This window comes from Panthera onca, chromosome A3, assembly GCF_046562875.1.
Source record: "Panthera onca isolate mPanOnc1 chromosome A3, mPanOnc1 haplotype 2, whole genome shotgun sequence".
Classification (NCBI taxonomy): Eukaryota; Metazoa; Chordata; class Mammalia; order Carnivora; family Felidae; genus Panthera; species Panthera onca.
Genome location: NC_138341.1, coordinates 119,091,971 through 119,107,604, shown reverse-complemented (window position 1 = coordinate 119,107,604; position 15,634 = coordinate 119,091,971). Strand labels below are relative to the sequence as shown.

General features: G+C 52.8%; 1 protein-coding gene across 1 annotated transcript; it reads right to left on the bottom strand.

Moving 5' to 3' along the window:
* Window positions 1-3,812: 3,812 nt before the first annotated feature.
* ADIG (adipogenin) lies at window positions 3,813-15,570 on the bottom strand. Its single transcript, XM_060617506.3, is given in 3 exon segments — window positions 3,813-9,622; window positions 12,913-12,949; window positions 12,951-15,570. Coding segments are annotated over 3 exon segments (339 nt in total). The 5' UTR covers window positions 13,134-15,570; the 3' UTR covers window positions 3,813-9,503.
* Between the last annotated feature and the right edge of the window lie 64 nt (window positions 15,571-15,634).

Here is a 15,634-nt window from a genome sequence, read left to right as displayed (position 1 = left end):
TAAAATTTGTTTTTGACGTTTATTTATTATTGAGAGACAGAGACAGAGCATGAGCATGGGAGGGACAGAGAGAGAGGAGGAGACACAGAATCGCAAGCAGGCTCCAGACTCCGAGCTGTCAGCACAGAGCCCGATGCGGGGCTCGAACTCACGAACCGTGAGATCATGACCTGAGCCAAAGTCGGACGCTTAACCGACTGAGCCACACGGGCGCCCCGGGACTCGGTTTTAAAGGGTCAGTAAACATTAGGGAGGGAAGGAGATATGCAGAGCTCACAGGAAGGGGAGCAAGTTATTATTCTGTGCCAAGTACAAAGGAGCTTCCCCTGGTGGATGGGAGCCTACATTAGGGTCTGATGAGAACGCAGTTGGGAAGAAATCAAAGGTGGTAGGGAACATCTCCCCAAGCAAAATAAAATCCAGAAGCCGTGAACCAGAAACACCTGCGGTTTCATTACATCAACCTTCAAAATTCCTGTATAACAAAGACACTATAAACAAAGTGAGTGGCCACCTGACAGGATGTCTGCAACAAATGATCAAGTGTTCCTCTCCAGTCTATATAAAGAGTTCCTAGAAATCAATAAGGAAAAAAAGACCTCCAAAAAAACATCTGTTAGAAAAGGACACAGCAGAGAGGAATTAACACCCTCTGAAGAGAAGACGTAAATGCTCCATGTGAAAAGATGTGATCAGGGTAACACAAATAAAAACAATGCAATATTTCCACCCCCTGGCCTGGGAAACGCCAAAAAGTTCGTGAACACCCAGGGCCGGCGAGTGCCAAGAAAGAGACACCTTCACATTCTAGGAGCCTCTGCTGGCCGACCTGGGTGGGGCTGGCAATGCGTGATGGGAGGGCTTGTGCGGAATCCCGAAGCTGTGTGTGAGGGGCCCCAACCCAACCCCTCGGGGTGAGGACAGCCTTCTCCTTTCGCCCCACTGTGAGGCAAGAGAGGAAACATGGAGCCCGTCAGCAGCGACCTGCGCTTTGCTGGTTTGTAAATGAGTCAGCCCAGGTGAGCCCTGGAGAGAATCTGCCTGCCAGCACTTGTGCTCTAAGGTGGTTAAGAAGCACGGGGGCTGTGGTCTGGTCCCTGGATGGCCGCACCGGGTGGCCCTGGTGACGCGTCTGTGTGCAACAGCAGCTATGAGAAAGGCACCTGTTGCAGAGAAAGGAACAGGTTCAGGAGGGTGAGGTCAGTGGAGGACTGACGACTCACATGCAGATCTTTCTATCCCCTCCAAGGAGTCAGTGATTTATCAACCTGCACTGATTTATCCCATGACTACAAACCCGTGCTATTTGGGTCCCTCCCAGAGAGTTCCCTCAGACCACTCATGATCTGGCACATACCATGGGCTCCCCACGTCCCCGCTCTGTGCTACACCCTTCATGTGTGTCCGTCTCATTGCACCCTCATAGCAGGGAAGGTAGCAACTGCTGCGGCATCCATCTTACAGAGAAGGAAGCCGGGGCCCAGAGAGGTTAAGTCACCTCCCTGGAGCCCCACAGCTGGTAAGTGGGAAAGCTGGGCTTTGCGAGTCAGGCTGACCTTCTAGCATGGATGCATTTAAACTGGGTGCGGGTGATCCTTTGGTGCGTGGGTTCACACACAGGGGTGCGCACCTGGGGGTTCAAGGAAACACGGTATCTGGAGAGATAGGTGACGTTAACCCACGGCAGAGACCTCAGAGCTACCCGTGAGCGTGAGTTTTTCGGCAGACTTTGTAAAAATGACTTCTTCCGCAAGTTACCTGCGTGCAGCTGGGCACGTCGCTTAATGCACTGTGTTAACAGGACCTGATGCACTAGACTCGAAATGGTCTTCCTGCCTCCGTGATCTGTCGGACACTCAGCATGTGAAAAGGTGCTCAACTGCACTAATAACATAAGAAAGGTGAGTTAAAACAAGATACAAGTAGCATAGACCAAAAAGCAAAACTGTCCGGTCAAGACTGTCCATATAAAAAGACCATCGCTTAAGGTCCCAAATAAATGCAGGGGTCCCTAATACTCTCTATATTCAGAGGAAGGGAAAATGGCACCTATGGGCAGGTTGGGGTCGTCACTCACATCCCTTAGAATATAGAAGTCAGTGACCCCTGCAGGGGGCGGGCAGCAGGAGTCTGGGGCAGTGTGTGTCCCACAAGGGTCTGGGTTTGGAGGCCACCGACCGAGGTTTGAAATACACCCCCACCACTTGGCATCTGGGCCATTTATCTAACCTCTCCGAGTTTCTGTTTCCTCATTTGTAGGAGAGGAGAATTCTTCCCTCACGGGGGTGTTGTGAGGACTGACAGAGAGGACATACACCCCTACGACATAGCAGGTCCTCGCCTCATTCTCCTTAACCCTCGGACCTGGCCCTGAGACACCAGCGGCCCAAACCTCCCTGCTCCCCTCCCATGATGCCTGCACCTTCAGCTCAGCTCTGCATAGCGCCCCAGCTGCCTGGCGGTGCAGGCCCACGGGATCCGGGGACACGGTGAGGCCGGAGGTACCGGGCCCTGGCATTGGCAGGCGCTCTCACGGCTCCCAGTTCGACGGCTGGCTGCCGCAGCCGCTGTGACAGTGGCTGTTACCAATACAACCCGGAGGACGGCTGCAGGGCTCTGGGACACAGCCAGTTCCCAGACACCTCCAAATGTCCAACCTCCTCTCCCGGGGCGGGGCTGGCTCAGCTGGGGCCACCCACAGGCAGACACACACACACACACACACACACACACACACACACACACACACGACCCATCCAATTTTAAGTTAAACTGAATTAATAAAGTACCTGGCTAACGTGGCTAGAAAAAAACTACCATGACTCAGGGATCTTCACCCAGGCCTGGCCACTCCCTCTGTGCCTGCTCTAAATCTTGATTTCCTCCTCTGTGAAATGGGGGTGGTAACATTTGCCAGGAAGTAGGGAAGCAGGCAAGCGGGGATTGTGCGAAGGGTGTGTAAAGGGCAGGGCCTGGGAGGGAGAGGAGGCTAAGGGAGCAGGAAAGGGGAGTGGCAGAAACTGGGGGTCCAGAAGGGCTGCTCTGGGAACTGACATCTTGCCCAGGGTGTGAAGGAGCGAGAGCTCGGCACATTAAAAGGCATGGAAGCGGGGCACTTAGGGACAAGGGAGGGATATTCCTGCCAGTTTCCCTGGCTTGTGTCCCCATATCTGTTATGGACCAGGAGGGCCTCCTCTTGCTCTCTGGCTGGGACAGAATGCTATGGTCTTTCCCCAGGTTGCTCTGCACTCCTGTGCTGCCCTCCTCAAAGTCTCTGAGTGTCAATGACCCTCCCAGGGGGCATGGTTGCCTTTACGCTGTGAAAAGTGGCCCCAAGGAACAACTCAAGGATGGTGCCCAAGTCCACAGGTCACCATAGCCTGCTCTGGCCTGCGGGAAGCAAGAAATGGAGCCCAATAACTGGAAATAATACTCTAGGGGAGCCATAGTGCCCAGAACTATATATGGCCTTCACATCAAAAGATGGGAAGTGTCGCCCTGGGGACCCTCAAGTCTCAGATGGCTGTCACTGGCTCTCACACAGAGACTAGGACTGTGCAGATGACCCATGGTCCATTTTTCCCAACGTCCTCTTGGGGAGGAGACTCTGGAGCCATGCCACCAGAAGGCCAAGTATTTTGGGGGTGTCATTGGTGCAGAGGCTCTTTTTCCCAATATGAAAGTGAAGTAGCAGTGAAAGTGGATGAAAAAGTATTTTGGGAGCCTTGGGAGCTTTGTATGTAAAACATAGTAGGTGTTTAATAAGTGTTGCATGGGTGGATGGAAAGATGGATGGAAGGATAGATGATGGATGGATGGATGGATGGAAGGATAGATGATGGATGGATGATGGATGGATGGAAGGATAGATGATGGACGGATGATGGATGGATGGATGGATGGATGGATGGATGGATGGATGGAAGGATAGATGATGAATGGATAGCTGTGTATATGAATGTGTGAGAGCATGAATAAACCAGTGAGCCATTAGGTGAATGGGTGGAAAACCAAATGAGTGAAGGAATAAATAAATGTTTGAATGAGTAAACAAGTTAGTATCTAAGTAAATGAACTTCTGGTTCAGAAGTTTAGAACAGAAAACCTAATTTGCTTTCACTTTGCTTAGGTGTAGGGAACCCCTGGAAAGAATGCAAGAGGAAGAGAGAGTATCCTGAATCTTGAGTAAACTGCACTTTCAAGTTTCTTAAAGGAAGTATCACCCCTCAGCTTCCCGGGGAGCCGCATGTACTCAGAATAGGGTGAAATGCGTCTACACTCCAGGCAACGTCTTCAGCCCCAGTTGGGCCTGGTCCCAGGCCTGGAGTACTGGGCAGGCATGTTAGGCCACAGTGGAATGACTCAGATCCTGGCACCTGCCAGCACCTCTCCAGGGGAGCCTGTGATCCAGCCCACCCACTCACTATTATTGAGAGGCGTTCCATGCCCCTCAGATCCAGGAAGTTTCCCAGGGTTGTGGGCTCTGTGCTCAGAATTCCCTCCTTGTTTTTCTCCCTGCTCTGAGCATCTCCCACTCCCCTCCACACAGGCGTCCTACCCAGCGTGACAGGTGGAGCCACACAGGCCTGGGGTTGATCCTCAGCTCTGCCACTTGGGCTGTTTGACTTCAGACAAGTGCCTTAACTTCTCTGAGTCACAGCTTCCTCATCATTTATTTATTTAACGTTTATTTATTTTTGAGACAGAGAGAGACAGAGCATGAACGGGGGAGGGTCAGAGAGAGAGGGAGACACAGAATCTGAAACAGGCTCCAGGCTCCGAGCTGGCAGCACAGAGCCCGACGCGGGGCTCGAACCCACGGACCGCGAGATCATGACCTGAGCCGAAGTCGGACGTTTAACCAATGGAGCCACCCAGGCGCCCCGCTTCCTCATCATTTAAATGAGAAGTCTTGCCTGTCTCAAGGGGTCGTTGTGAAGATTCAGTGGGACCATACGTGTCAAGGACCCAAAATGTACCTGGCACACGATGTACACCAAGCACCTTATTTCCAGGTGCTTAGCTTTTTTCTTTCGGCAGCAATTTCAGGAGTGTTTACCAAGTGCCAGCCGGGCATCGTGCCCAGAGCTTTACATGCGTGACCAGATTCAATTCTCACAGAAGAGGGTGTTAGGGATTGTGGTGTCCCGTTAAAAATATGCATGGAAGTCCTAACCCCCCGGATCTCAGAATATGGCCTTTTTTGGACATAGGGTCTCGACGGAGGTAATCAAGTTAAAAAAACGCAGTCGTTAGGGTGAGCCCTCACCAGTGAACGGGTGTCCTTATAAAAAGGGGAACTTTGGACACAGAGACAGACACACGCAGAGGGAAGCGGATGTGAAGACACACAGGGAGAAAGGCCATGTGAACAGGGAGGCAGAGACGAGTAAGGCGGCCACAGGCCAGGGTACATCTGGAGCTGCCAGGAGCTGGAAGAGGCAGGAAAAGGATTCTTCCCGAAGGCTCAGAGGGAGCATGCCCCGCCAGCACCTTCGGGACTCCTTGCCTCCAGACTGTGAAACCACAAATGTCTGTCGTTCTCAGCCACCCAGGTTGTGATACTCTGCGGTGGCAGGCCACAGGCAACTACGACAGAGAGGACTGGCCTCGGAGACAGACGAGGGAAGGACACGCACTCAGGGTTCCAGAGCTTCTGTTTAGAGGTGGGCATCTCTCGGGGAGCCTATTATTAGAGGATCACGGGGTATGTTTACCACAGACAGACAGACACACACACACACACACACACACACACACACACACACACACACACACAATCTGCCTTATAGAACAAAATACTAAAAAGGGGGCCTCCATACCCTCAGGGGCCCGGGGTCTCAGCCTCCTACCCAGAGCAGGGAAGGTATCTTCCCACAGCCCCCCACCAGCTACCACGATCCCTGCTTAGCTGCCAGGGGCCCCAAGGAACTGTCTCCCCCACCTTCTGCTCCAGATGCTCCCAAGACCGTGACCAGATGTCCTCCCTGCTGTGCTGGGCAGCTGCTCACTGTCCCTCAAGGGCTGCGCTGCCCCCAGGAGGATCCTCTGGTTCCTCTGGAGTGGCCGGGGGCAGGACGGTGGGGCTCGGTGACTTGCCTGGTTCCTCTGTCAGCACAGAGGCTGAACCCCGGCTCCCCCGGCAGCGCTGGGAGCAGAGGCGACGAAGCAGTTCACAGGACCCCACGGAGCAGCAGCTGGGGAAAATGCCGGACAGAGCCTGAGAGAAGCTTCAGCCACAGGGGACGTTTGTTACCAAAAGTGTTATTCAAAGTCAGGGAAGCTCCCAGGAAAACATGGGTTGCCAGAATCTCCTCGGCTAGAACAGAGCACGAGTGGAAGAAGAGCTATGTGCGTGGGGGTGGGGGGCGTTACGGGGCTGGGAGAGAATATATAAAAGAGAGAGAGAGAGTGTGTGTGTGTGTGTGTGTGTGGCCCTACATGGACAGTAGGGCTAAGGCCTGGGGGAAACAGGCACTTTAATGCACACCCTCGGTGCTACCATATGGTGGGGCCAGTCAGTAAAACCTGCAAAATGTGATCGATCTTAAATTCAGTAATCTCCCCTCCTGGAATTTATCCTCTAGATAGAAGCACACTTGCATATGGAGACAAGAGTTCAAGGGTATTTACTGAAGCCTTGTTGCTAAGAACAGAAACCTTGTCCCGCAAATTCAGTGGGGCTCAGCTCTCCAAGGGCAGCTCTCTACACCACATAAGGAACTCAGACTTTAGCCCTAGGACAATAGGGAGCCATAGAGGGCTTTAAGCAGGGGGAAAGGCTTGCTGCAATTTGTGCTTTGGATGGATCCTTCTGACAGAGCAGAAAAAGCAGAACTGGTGAGACCATCTAGACGAGATAATAATTCAGGCTCCATTGTCTCTCGTCTGGGTAGTTCAAGAGCCTTGTGGTGACTGGTGGGATGTGTGGGGGCAGAGGAGGGGACACCTGGAGGGCCTGTCTCCTTCTCCCACCAACTCTGCTGCCCCTGGGCAGCCAGTGAGGGTTTGAAGTCAGGGGATTTCTTCGAACCACAGAACACCGAGCCCCCCAGCCCCCAAAGCCACTCTTGCCTCATTTTCCCCATCTGTGAAATAGGGATAACCAAACACCCGACCTCATAGAATTGTTGTGAGGGTTAAAAACTCTGTTATAAATACACAGAAAAGCACCTGGTACACAGTGAGTGCTTGTTAAAACGTGAGCTATTTTTTTTTTTTATCATAACCAGGCATATGGTAAATACTCTATAGATATTCATAAAACGAATTGTTATTAAAATCAACCTAAAGGCGAATCAAGGAGTGAGTTTGAAATTAGAGAAAGGAAGTTGAAAGCAAGATTCCCCCAGTCCCTTGACCAGATGGGAGAGAGTCAGGGAGTCCCGAAGATGATCAAGGACAGTTTAAGTCAGTGCCAGGGGTTAGGCCCAGGCCCCACGGGTTGTTAAGTGAATGGATTTGGCCAGGCCCAGCAGGTTTGTTAGGGGGTCTCCTGAGCACAGGAACCTTCCTTGTTTCTTTAACACGGACCTACACCTTCTGGCCCAGCCCTGTCCTAGGATTTCCTCTAAATTCAATTGGCCAACTTCTCCCCTTGTGCCTGCTTATACCACCTTCACAGACTCGGGCTCCTCCCCGGGGACCCTGGGAGGTTGTCTGTAGTGGGGGAAGAGCAGGGTCCTTTGGAGGCTTTTGTGTGTCCACTGATGGAGGAGATGAGTCGGGGATCCCAGGGAAGAGCCTCCCTTGGCAGTCTTCTTCCCTCCCCGGTGGGTCTCTCCCATCCACCTTGGCCACTGCCACCACCCTGCTGACTCCAGGAAAACCAGGCTGGAGAAACATGGAAGGTTGGCTCTAGGGACGACAATGGAACGAAAGAGTGAGAGAGAACAACAGATACACAATGGGGTGGGCTCTATATAAATGGATTCTTGAGCAGAGTCCAAAAAAAAAAAAAAATCTCCTTTTCTTACCCCACTAATTATACACAAACAGGTCAGGCTACATTATTTGTGGGCCCACTAAAAAATGAACCTGTGGGGACCCTCATTCAAAAATTAAGAATTTTAAGACAAGTACCAGCAGAACATTAAACCAAGCACGAGGCTCTTCTGAACATGGGACTTCATGGGACTACACAAGTTACCACCCGTGAAGCTGGCCCTGAACACAAAACTCGAGTGCATGCACGTGTGTGTGTGTGTGTGTGTGTGTGTGTGTGTGTGTGTGTGTGTTTCCAGGGAAAGCACGCTCAACTGTCAAGGTCATGACCCACAAAAGCTAAGAATCGGCGTAACGGAGGTTAAGCAAGGGTCGCTGCTTCTCACCCCACCTCCGTTCTCTACTCAGACAGCCAGGGGCTCCACATTGTGACCTACGTTGTGGATTCGTGACAGGTTGCATCAGCTGATTTGGGAATAGGGTAGGCCACGTGGCTGTGGGAACGGAGAGAAGTGGATGTGTGAGAGACAGAGTCTAGGACTTACTGATGGACTGGATATGGGCTGAAAAGAAAAGAAGGTGTAAAAGCTGGCCCCTGCATTTACGGCTCAAGGAATGAGACCAATCCATGGAGGCGCTGGCTGTTCATGGAGATGGAGAGGAGCTGGAAGAAGAGCGGGTGCTGTGTTTTGCTTTGTTGGGTAGCCAAGGGAATCAAGACTCCCATTCTAGCCAGGAAAATGTGTCAAGCAGCTAATAGAGCTGAGAAGGAAGGTGAGAGTGTCGGCATCGTTGGCACGGGGATGGCATTGAACTCCACTGGAATGGATGAGACCTTTCCGGGCTTCCAGGTGCCAGAGCCCTGGTACTTCAGGCAAATCGCTCAACTCCACTGCCGATTAGGGTCATTTGCAAAACGGAGGCAAGAATAATATCCTCCTCATAGGATTTCGTTAATGAGCTTGTGAAAGGGAAATGCTTGGCAAAGGCCCTGGTAGCTATGAAGGCATCCACTGAGTATCAGCCATCATCATCATCATCACTGTCGAGTCATTCCTTCTACAAGTATCTAGTGATTCCCCATTGTGTGTCAGGTGTGGCCGGGAGTGCTCTGGATTTGGATGCATCAATTATTGAGCAGGTCAGAAGGTGATCAGTGCTATCACAGAAGACAATCTAGAGTGGAGTAAGGGGGACATTTGAGCTCAACCTCAGAGATGAGGGAGTGCACCAAGTGGATGTGGGGGAAAGAGTTCCAGGCAGAGGAAATAGCCAGTGCAAAGACCCTAAGGAGGGTGGTGGGGGGTGAGGTCACGCAGGTAAAGGGTAGGGGATCTTTGTAAAGGAACTCTTCATGGCAGAAGAGGCTGGTCCTCCAACATGGCAAAAACAGGTCTCCAAGAGAATGACGCAGAGGGTTCCCCAACATGGAGGAGAAAATCAGCTCTCCAGTGTGGTGGAGGGAACAGATCTCCAACACAGCAGCTGCCCTAGGCTTTGGGTAGGACCTGAGGCTCCCCCTACCTGCCCCCAGAAAGGTCTCACCTGGCTGAAAAGGCTCACCAGCAGGGTTCCTCCTCCTCTTGGCTATACAGTGTCCCCTCCCAGCAAAACTGGGCTGGGCCTTTGCTCCAGGGCTCCCACTCAAAGCATAAATCTGAGTCGTCTTCCTCTGAATCTGTGGAGGTACAAGACAAGGCCTCTTGGGTGGTTACATCCTATCTCCTACCCCTGACCCAAAAGGAGCCCCCTGCCAGGTCTGGGCATCCCCGAGACCAAGGGGCCAAGGCCGAATCATGACATATGGGACAGCCCAGAGATCTCAGGAAGACTTCAGGACCTTGTAGGTGACCAGGGACCAAAAAAGTTGTCTATGACTCAGAAGGTGGCTAGATCTACCTAATAAATAGGGAAGGGCCCTAGAGGCAAGCAAACGACCTACCTGTATTGGGTGTGGTCCAAGAACGGCACTGAGGAGACACAAATCCAACAATGACCCATCCATCCATTTGTCCACCAGTCCATTTATTAACATATATCTGAGTGTATACATGCAATGATTTCCACTGCAGCACTGTTTTGTGGTGAAGCATGCACAAGCAATAAAACACCCTGGAAACTGTGTGTGTGTGTGTGTGTGTGTGTGTGTGTGTGTCCGTCCATCATGAGAGATCTGGTTGACTGAAGTGTAGCACATTGCACCGCATAAAGAGCTGGCCCGTCTATCCAACAGCAAGTCAGAAGCTGTTAAAACAATTGCATGAAATCTGTAGCTTTCGACTTGCAGGAGGTCTATGATACATTACAAGCAAGTTTCAGAGAAATGTATATAGGAGGATCTCCTCCCTTTTTCTGAAAACCAAGCTAACAATCCTGCCCCCTCTCCAATTTTTTGGAAAACCTACGTGTGTTATTAAATAGGAGCATGCGCTTGTGAACACGGCTTGTCTCGAGAAGGTGAGGTCAAGGAGAAAGGAGAGGAGATGGGGGAGATTCCTTCTCTTACTGTACTTGTAAGATGTTTCACTGGTTGCAGAAAAGTAAAGGAGGCTGAAGAGAGCCCTCCGCAGTTCCAGCAGGTGCACTTGTTTGAGGTCAGGGAATTCAAAGGTAGCTTTGGATTTAACACCTCGCTCCGAGGACCATCACGAGGGTGGGCAGGACCCTCGAAAGGCGCATTTCGGCCTTAAATCCATCTCTTTGGAGGTTTCTCTTCTTCCTTCTGCAAATTCCTTTCCAATGACAAAGGAAACGTCCTCAGCAGAGCACCTTCCGCTTGAGGGGCACCATGTGGCTTCACCCTCTCTCTTAATGTCATGGTCCAGGATTAGTGTTGTCCCCACTGGCCAGCTTCTGCAGGGCTCAGCCACCCACCACCTTTTCTCGCCTCAAAGGCCATCTTGCCAGGCGGTTCCCTTCTCCTCCCCTTGCTCCCCTGTCTACTTGAGAAGGCACGTCCTCATGGGCCACGTGGCACTCCCTGCTCAAACCGTCTGCCTTCTGGGCCCTGGCACTGCCCTGCTGAGCCAGGCCGGATGGGGGTGGGAAGGAGGAATCAGAGCCAGTCCTGTCTGCTTTTCACACTGGATGCCAGGCCAAACGAGTTCCAATAACAAGATCCACAGCAGAATAGAAGAGCACAGGCCAGGGTGTCCTGAGAACAGGTCCCTCAATTCTTGGCAGGCCCAGACCCTGGCACAAGGACAGGACCGACGCAGTAACTCTAAGAGTTCCAAGAAGACTGGGACCCTGAGGGAAGACTGCTCGCCCCACATTCCGCTCATTGCAAATGACCAAAGGCCTTATTGCAAGGGGCCGTGTGAGATGTCGGAGAAAGTCTGAGGACAGGGAAGGCTGTGGATGGTTTTAGAGCAGGGCCTTCAAGGAGAATGGAGTGCTGGAGATTAGTGCCCTAGACCTTAGGTAAGGTGTCTCCTCGGAGGAGCCATCCAAAGCCATGCCTATACGTCCTCCTACCATGACGAAAAGCAAACACTGACTGGATAATTTCTCAGCCTATAAGCACCTACTATGTGCCACGTGTGTACATGTACTGGATGCCCTACCCTCGACATGCTCTCTCCGCAGCCCCAAATGGAAGGGGCCCTTATTATCTCCATTCTGTCGATGAGGAACCCAAGGCTGAGAGAGGACTTGCCCCAAGTCACAGAGCTGGTAGGCAGCAGAGGCAGGAGGTGACGCCAGATAACCGGCACTCGTAAGTACTTCACAGGTGTGTGACCTGGGCACGTTGCTTCTCTCCCCAAGCCTCGGTTTCCTCAATTGTACGATAAGGATTACTTCGCAGGGTTATTCTGAGGATTAAATGAAATTATGCACATCAGTGTTTACCACAAGCCTTTGCACAGGGTAGAGAAAAGGTTAGCAATTATGATGAACTATTCAGGGGCAAGGCTAAAAATCTGAGCCCACGTTTCCTCGACTCCAGAGAGACGGCATTTCTAGCCACACAGACAAGTGCTCTGACTCCCACCAGCCACCAGCCCGCTGCCTGACGTTTCGTCCCTCAGGGAGGGCTGCGGTCCGTCCTGGGAATATGAGAATGTACTTTAAATAGACATTTTCTGGAAGCTCTTGCCAGGAACTCCCAATAATTACACCATTACCAGCACCCCACATCTGAGCTCCTGGGGAGGGTTTGGGGGTGAACTGCTTCCCCTGTCTCAATGCCATCTGACCAGAGCTGGCAGCCTATCAGTACCCTCCCTCCTCAGCGGGCCAAAGGTCATGGAACTCTGGAGCAGGAGGTGGGAGGGCAAGAGTTCCCTAGGAAGAGGCCCCCTGGAGAAGGGAGTGCCCAGGGAGCCAGGACACCTGAGGAGCAGAGGGTGACCCCTGCCACTGGCCCCCAACTTCCCTCATGGCCAGCTTCACCCCGCCTTCTGTTCCTCTTGGTGACATACTGAGCTCAGGGCAAAGTGTCAGCCTCCGTGATCTGGCGTCCCAGAGAATCCAGATCCTCCCTGAGGTACAGTCCGGGCAGAAAGCAGTGTGAGTGGTCCCTGGGCACCTAATAAAGGCTTAGGGCTGCCATGTCCCATCGTCTAAGTTGTTTACTGCACAAAAGCACCCAGCTGAGGGAGCAGCAGGGGCTGAAGTCTTCCCCCAGCCTTGTGCCCTGGCTATACCCACAGGAGAGGGCCCCTTTCCCTACTTCATCTGCCCATAGGGGCCACCTATTTTTGATTTGTACCAAAGACCTTCTGTGCTAGCAGTGGCCCTGAGGGGACACAGGTGTGCACACGCACATACTGCTTCCGAACTTGGGGACTCACTCTTGGCCTCTAGGTCAAGAAACTAAACTACTTGATTAATCCTTTTCCCCTACAGGCGACTGCTCGTCTCAGCCAGCCCAGCAGTTAAAGCACAAGAAGGAAACTGGTCTCTGCCGTTGCTTCAGGACCCCCTACCAGGCTCCAGGATTAGGGCCCCTGCAGAGCAGCTCACCTTGGCTAAGTAAGAAGCGTAGCCAGACGATCGATCAGCAAGACCAAGAGCAAGCCCACGGGCAGGCAGAGCCAAAACACCAGGAAAGAAAACGTGAGGTCGTCCACCAGTGGCACCAGCGGGTACTTCATGGTGCGCGTGTGGCTAAGCCGGGCCTGCCTGTGCCAGGCTGGCAGGGCTGCCCTGGGGACCTGGGGGGCCGGGCCACACTCTGCTCTCATCCCAACTGTGACTGAGTGGGTGACGTAACAAGGAAGTCACAACGTCCTTCAGACACAAGGAGAGCTTGGCAGTCAGTGGCAGTGGAGACAGTCTGGCTAAGAACAAAAGCCCAGGCTTCCAGGCAGGCCGACTTGGGTTTGAATTCCTGCTGAGATCCTAGGGATTCATGGGACACCTCCTTGCATCCTCTTAGAAGATGGAAACAATTCTCATCTCACCAAGCTGCTAAAAATCAGAATAAACGATGGGATGAGCATCGCCCTCGGGTGGGTGTTCATGTATTTTGAGGTCACAGGTTCCTTCAGGAGCCAGCCAGATCCCAGGCCCTGTCATCCGGGCTACAGGTGCCCACATCTGCACCTGCTGGCAGTGGGGGGGTGGGAGGGGGTGGCAGACTGGGTAGAACGAGGTGCATCTAAAGCAGACAGCTGTCACAGCTTCAGGCAGTTAAGTGCTGTGTGGGAAAGGCAGGTCCAGTATTGCCACATCTATTCCAAGAAAGCCCCCCAAACCTGCATTTTTATGCGAACTCTCCCAACTTAAAAATGTTGCATCAAGCATTTAAAACACGGTTGGCTAAACCAAACAAGTCTGCTGAGCCAGCCTGGGTCACTGGGCTGCCATTTAAAAACATTCTAACACACAATAGGTCCTCAATAAATGACTAATCTAGAAGCTTCTGCACCTCTCATTTAGAGTTTTCAGTGAGGGGCTTCTAAGGCGTCGGCCTTGCTCCTTTGTGTCCCAGGAGCACAGATGACTCTCAAAAGTCATTCTTCTCTCTTCCCACCTCTTCTGTCATTCATTCATTCGGGAAGTAGTTCGTACACCTCCCTGTGCAAAGCCCTGTGGCAGGAAGGAGGCTCTGGACCTCCAGGGCCCCAAATCCTGGCACTGGAGCGAGACTGGCCAGACGGGGTGCCTGACATGTATGGGAAGTTCACAGGCAGAATGGCTGCTGCCTGTGGAGGGGAGGGAGGCACAAGCATTGCCCTGTCCAAGAGGATCCTGGGCCAGCTGCCCCAGTTACTGCGGGCAAGTGCCTGTGAAACACACCAATTCCTACGCTCCCCTTGCTCTGAGTCAGAGACTCCAGGTGAGGCCCAGGACGCAACACGTTCAGGAGCAACCAGTCTGATGCGGCCCAGATTTTGGCATCACAGCAACTCACGGAGCACGGGTTGGAAGGTCAGGCTGACCCAGTTCCAGGTTGGGAGAGCAGATGCGAGAAGTGGGTGGTAGACCTGGGGGAGATACGGGGTGGAAGGATGCCCTTAAGATGAAGGAAGACACCAGCTCAGGGAGAAAGGCAAGCGGAGCCAGCCACAGAAAAATAGGGAACGGGTGGCAAGGCAGGGCAGGGGACGGGAGAGCTGGAGCTCGGAAGCCAGTGGTTGAGAGACCGTTTTAGCCCAGTGTCGGGATGACTGGAGTCCCCAGAGGGGGAGGCCTGGGTGGATGGCATTAGAATGTGTGTCTAAGAAAAACAGTGCCTTGGCAGGCTGTGCCACTCAGAGTCCAGAGGCCAAGACCAGGAGTGGTCTGGGTTGAGGTTGGGGGTGGGGGGGGGGGGATCTCTTGGCACTGGGTCCTGAAGGGACTGGGGTCACAAAGGGCTGAGCAGCAGCACGTTTTCTTGCCAGAGCCCAAAATAGGACCACTGTGCCATCAGCCCAAGGAGACACTTCCCTGGCCATCAAGAACCAGCCGGAGTCCTGAGGGCAGAGCAAGCACGGACACACAACTGCAGGGGAGGCAGCTCCCAGCCCTGGCTTCCAGGAACAGTTCGGCGGGGGGGGGGGGGGGGGGGCGGTCACATTCACGTCCAGTCGAGTCAGTGCCAGGCTGGAAGGGCGGCTCATGGCGGAGGCGGTACACCCTAACCATTCTCATCACTGGTTCTTCAAGTGGTACAACCCCCCACACAGAGCTAGGCGGGAAGGTGCTAATCGGACTGCATGGAACCCTCTGTAATCAACCCTCCTCACAGGGACAGCAGGTGACGGCAGGGGGTGGGGGGTGACTTCCTCTGCGTCTCTCCCCTTTCCCGACTGCTAGCCCTGGCAGAGCCCAGATCTTCGGCAGAGGACATGGCCGGCATATCCGTGTTCCTACAACACAGCCGGCCGGGCCCTCGGTGAACACCAGCCCCTGTATGGTGGCGCTTCTGTTGGCCGGGCTTCCGCTGCACGAGCTCTGTGGTAACTCTGTACAGTGACAGAGAGTAACTACACCCATCGAGGTGATCGATTCATAGTGTGTAAAAATAGCGACTCATTATGGTATGCCCTGAAACTAAGACGGTATGTGAATTATAATCCAACTAAAAATTTTTTAAAGACTTAATCTAATTTTGAGTATTCTGTGACACTTCTACAAAACCAGAGTAAAAACGCACAGATCTAAATCACGACGGTCAGCCAAAGCAGAGCACGCACGCCCTGGAAACAGTAAATTAGAAACACCCACTGCAGGAGTCAAACTTCAGCCTGTAACCAAA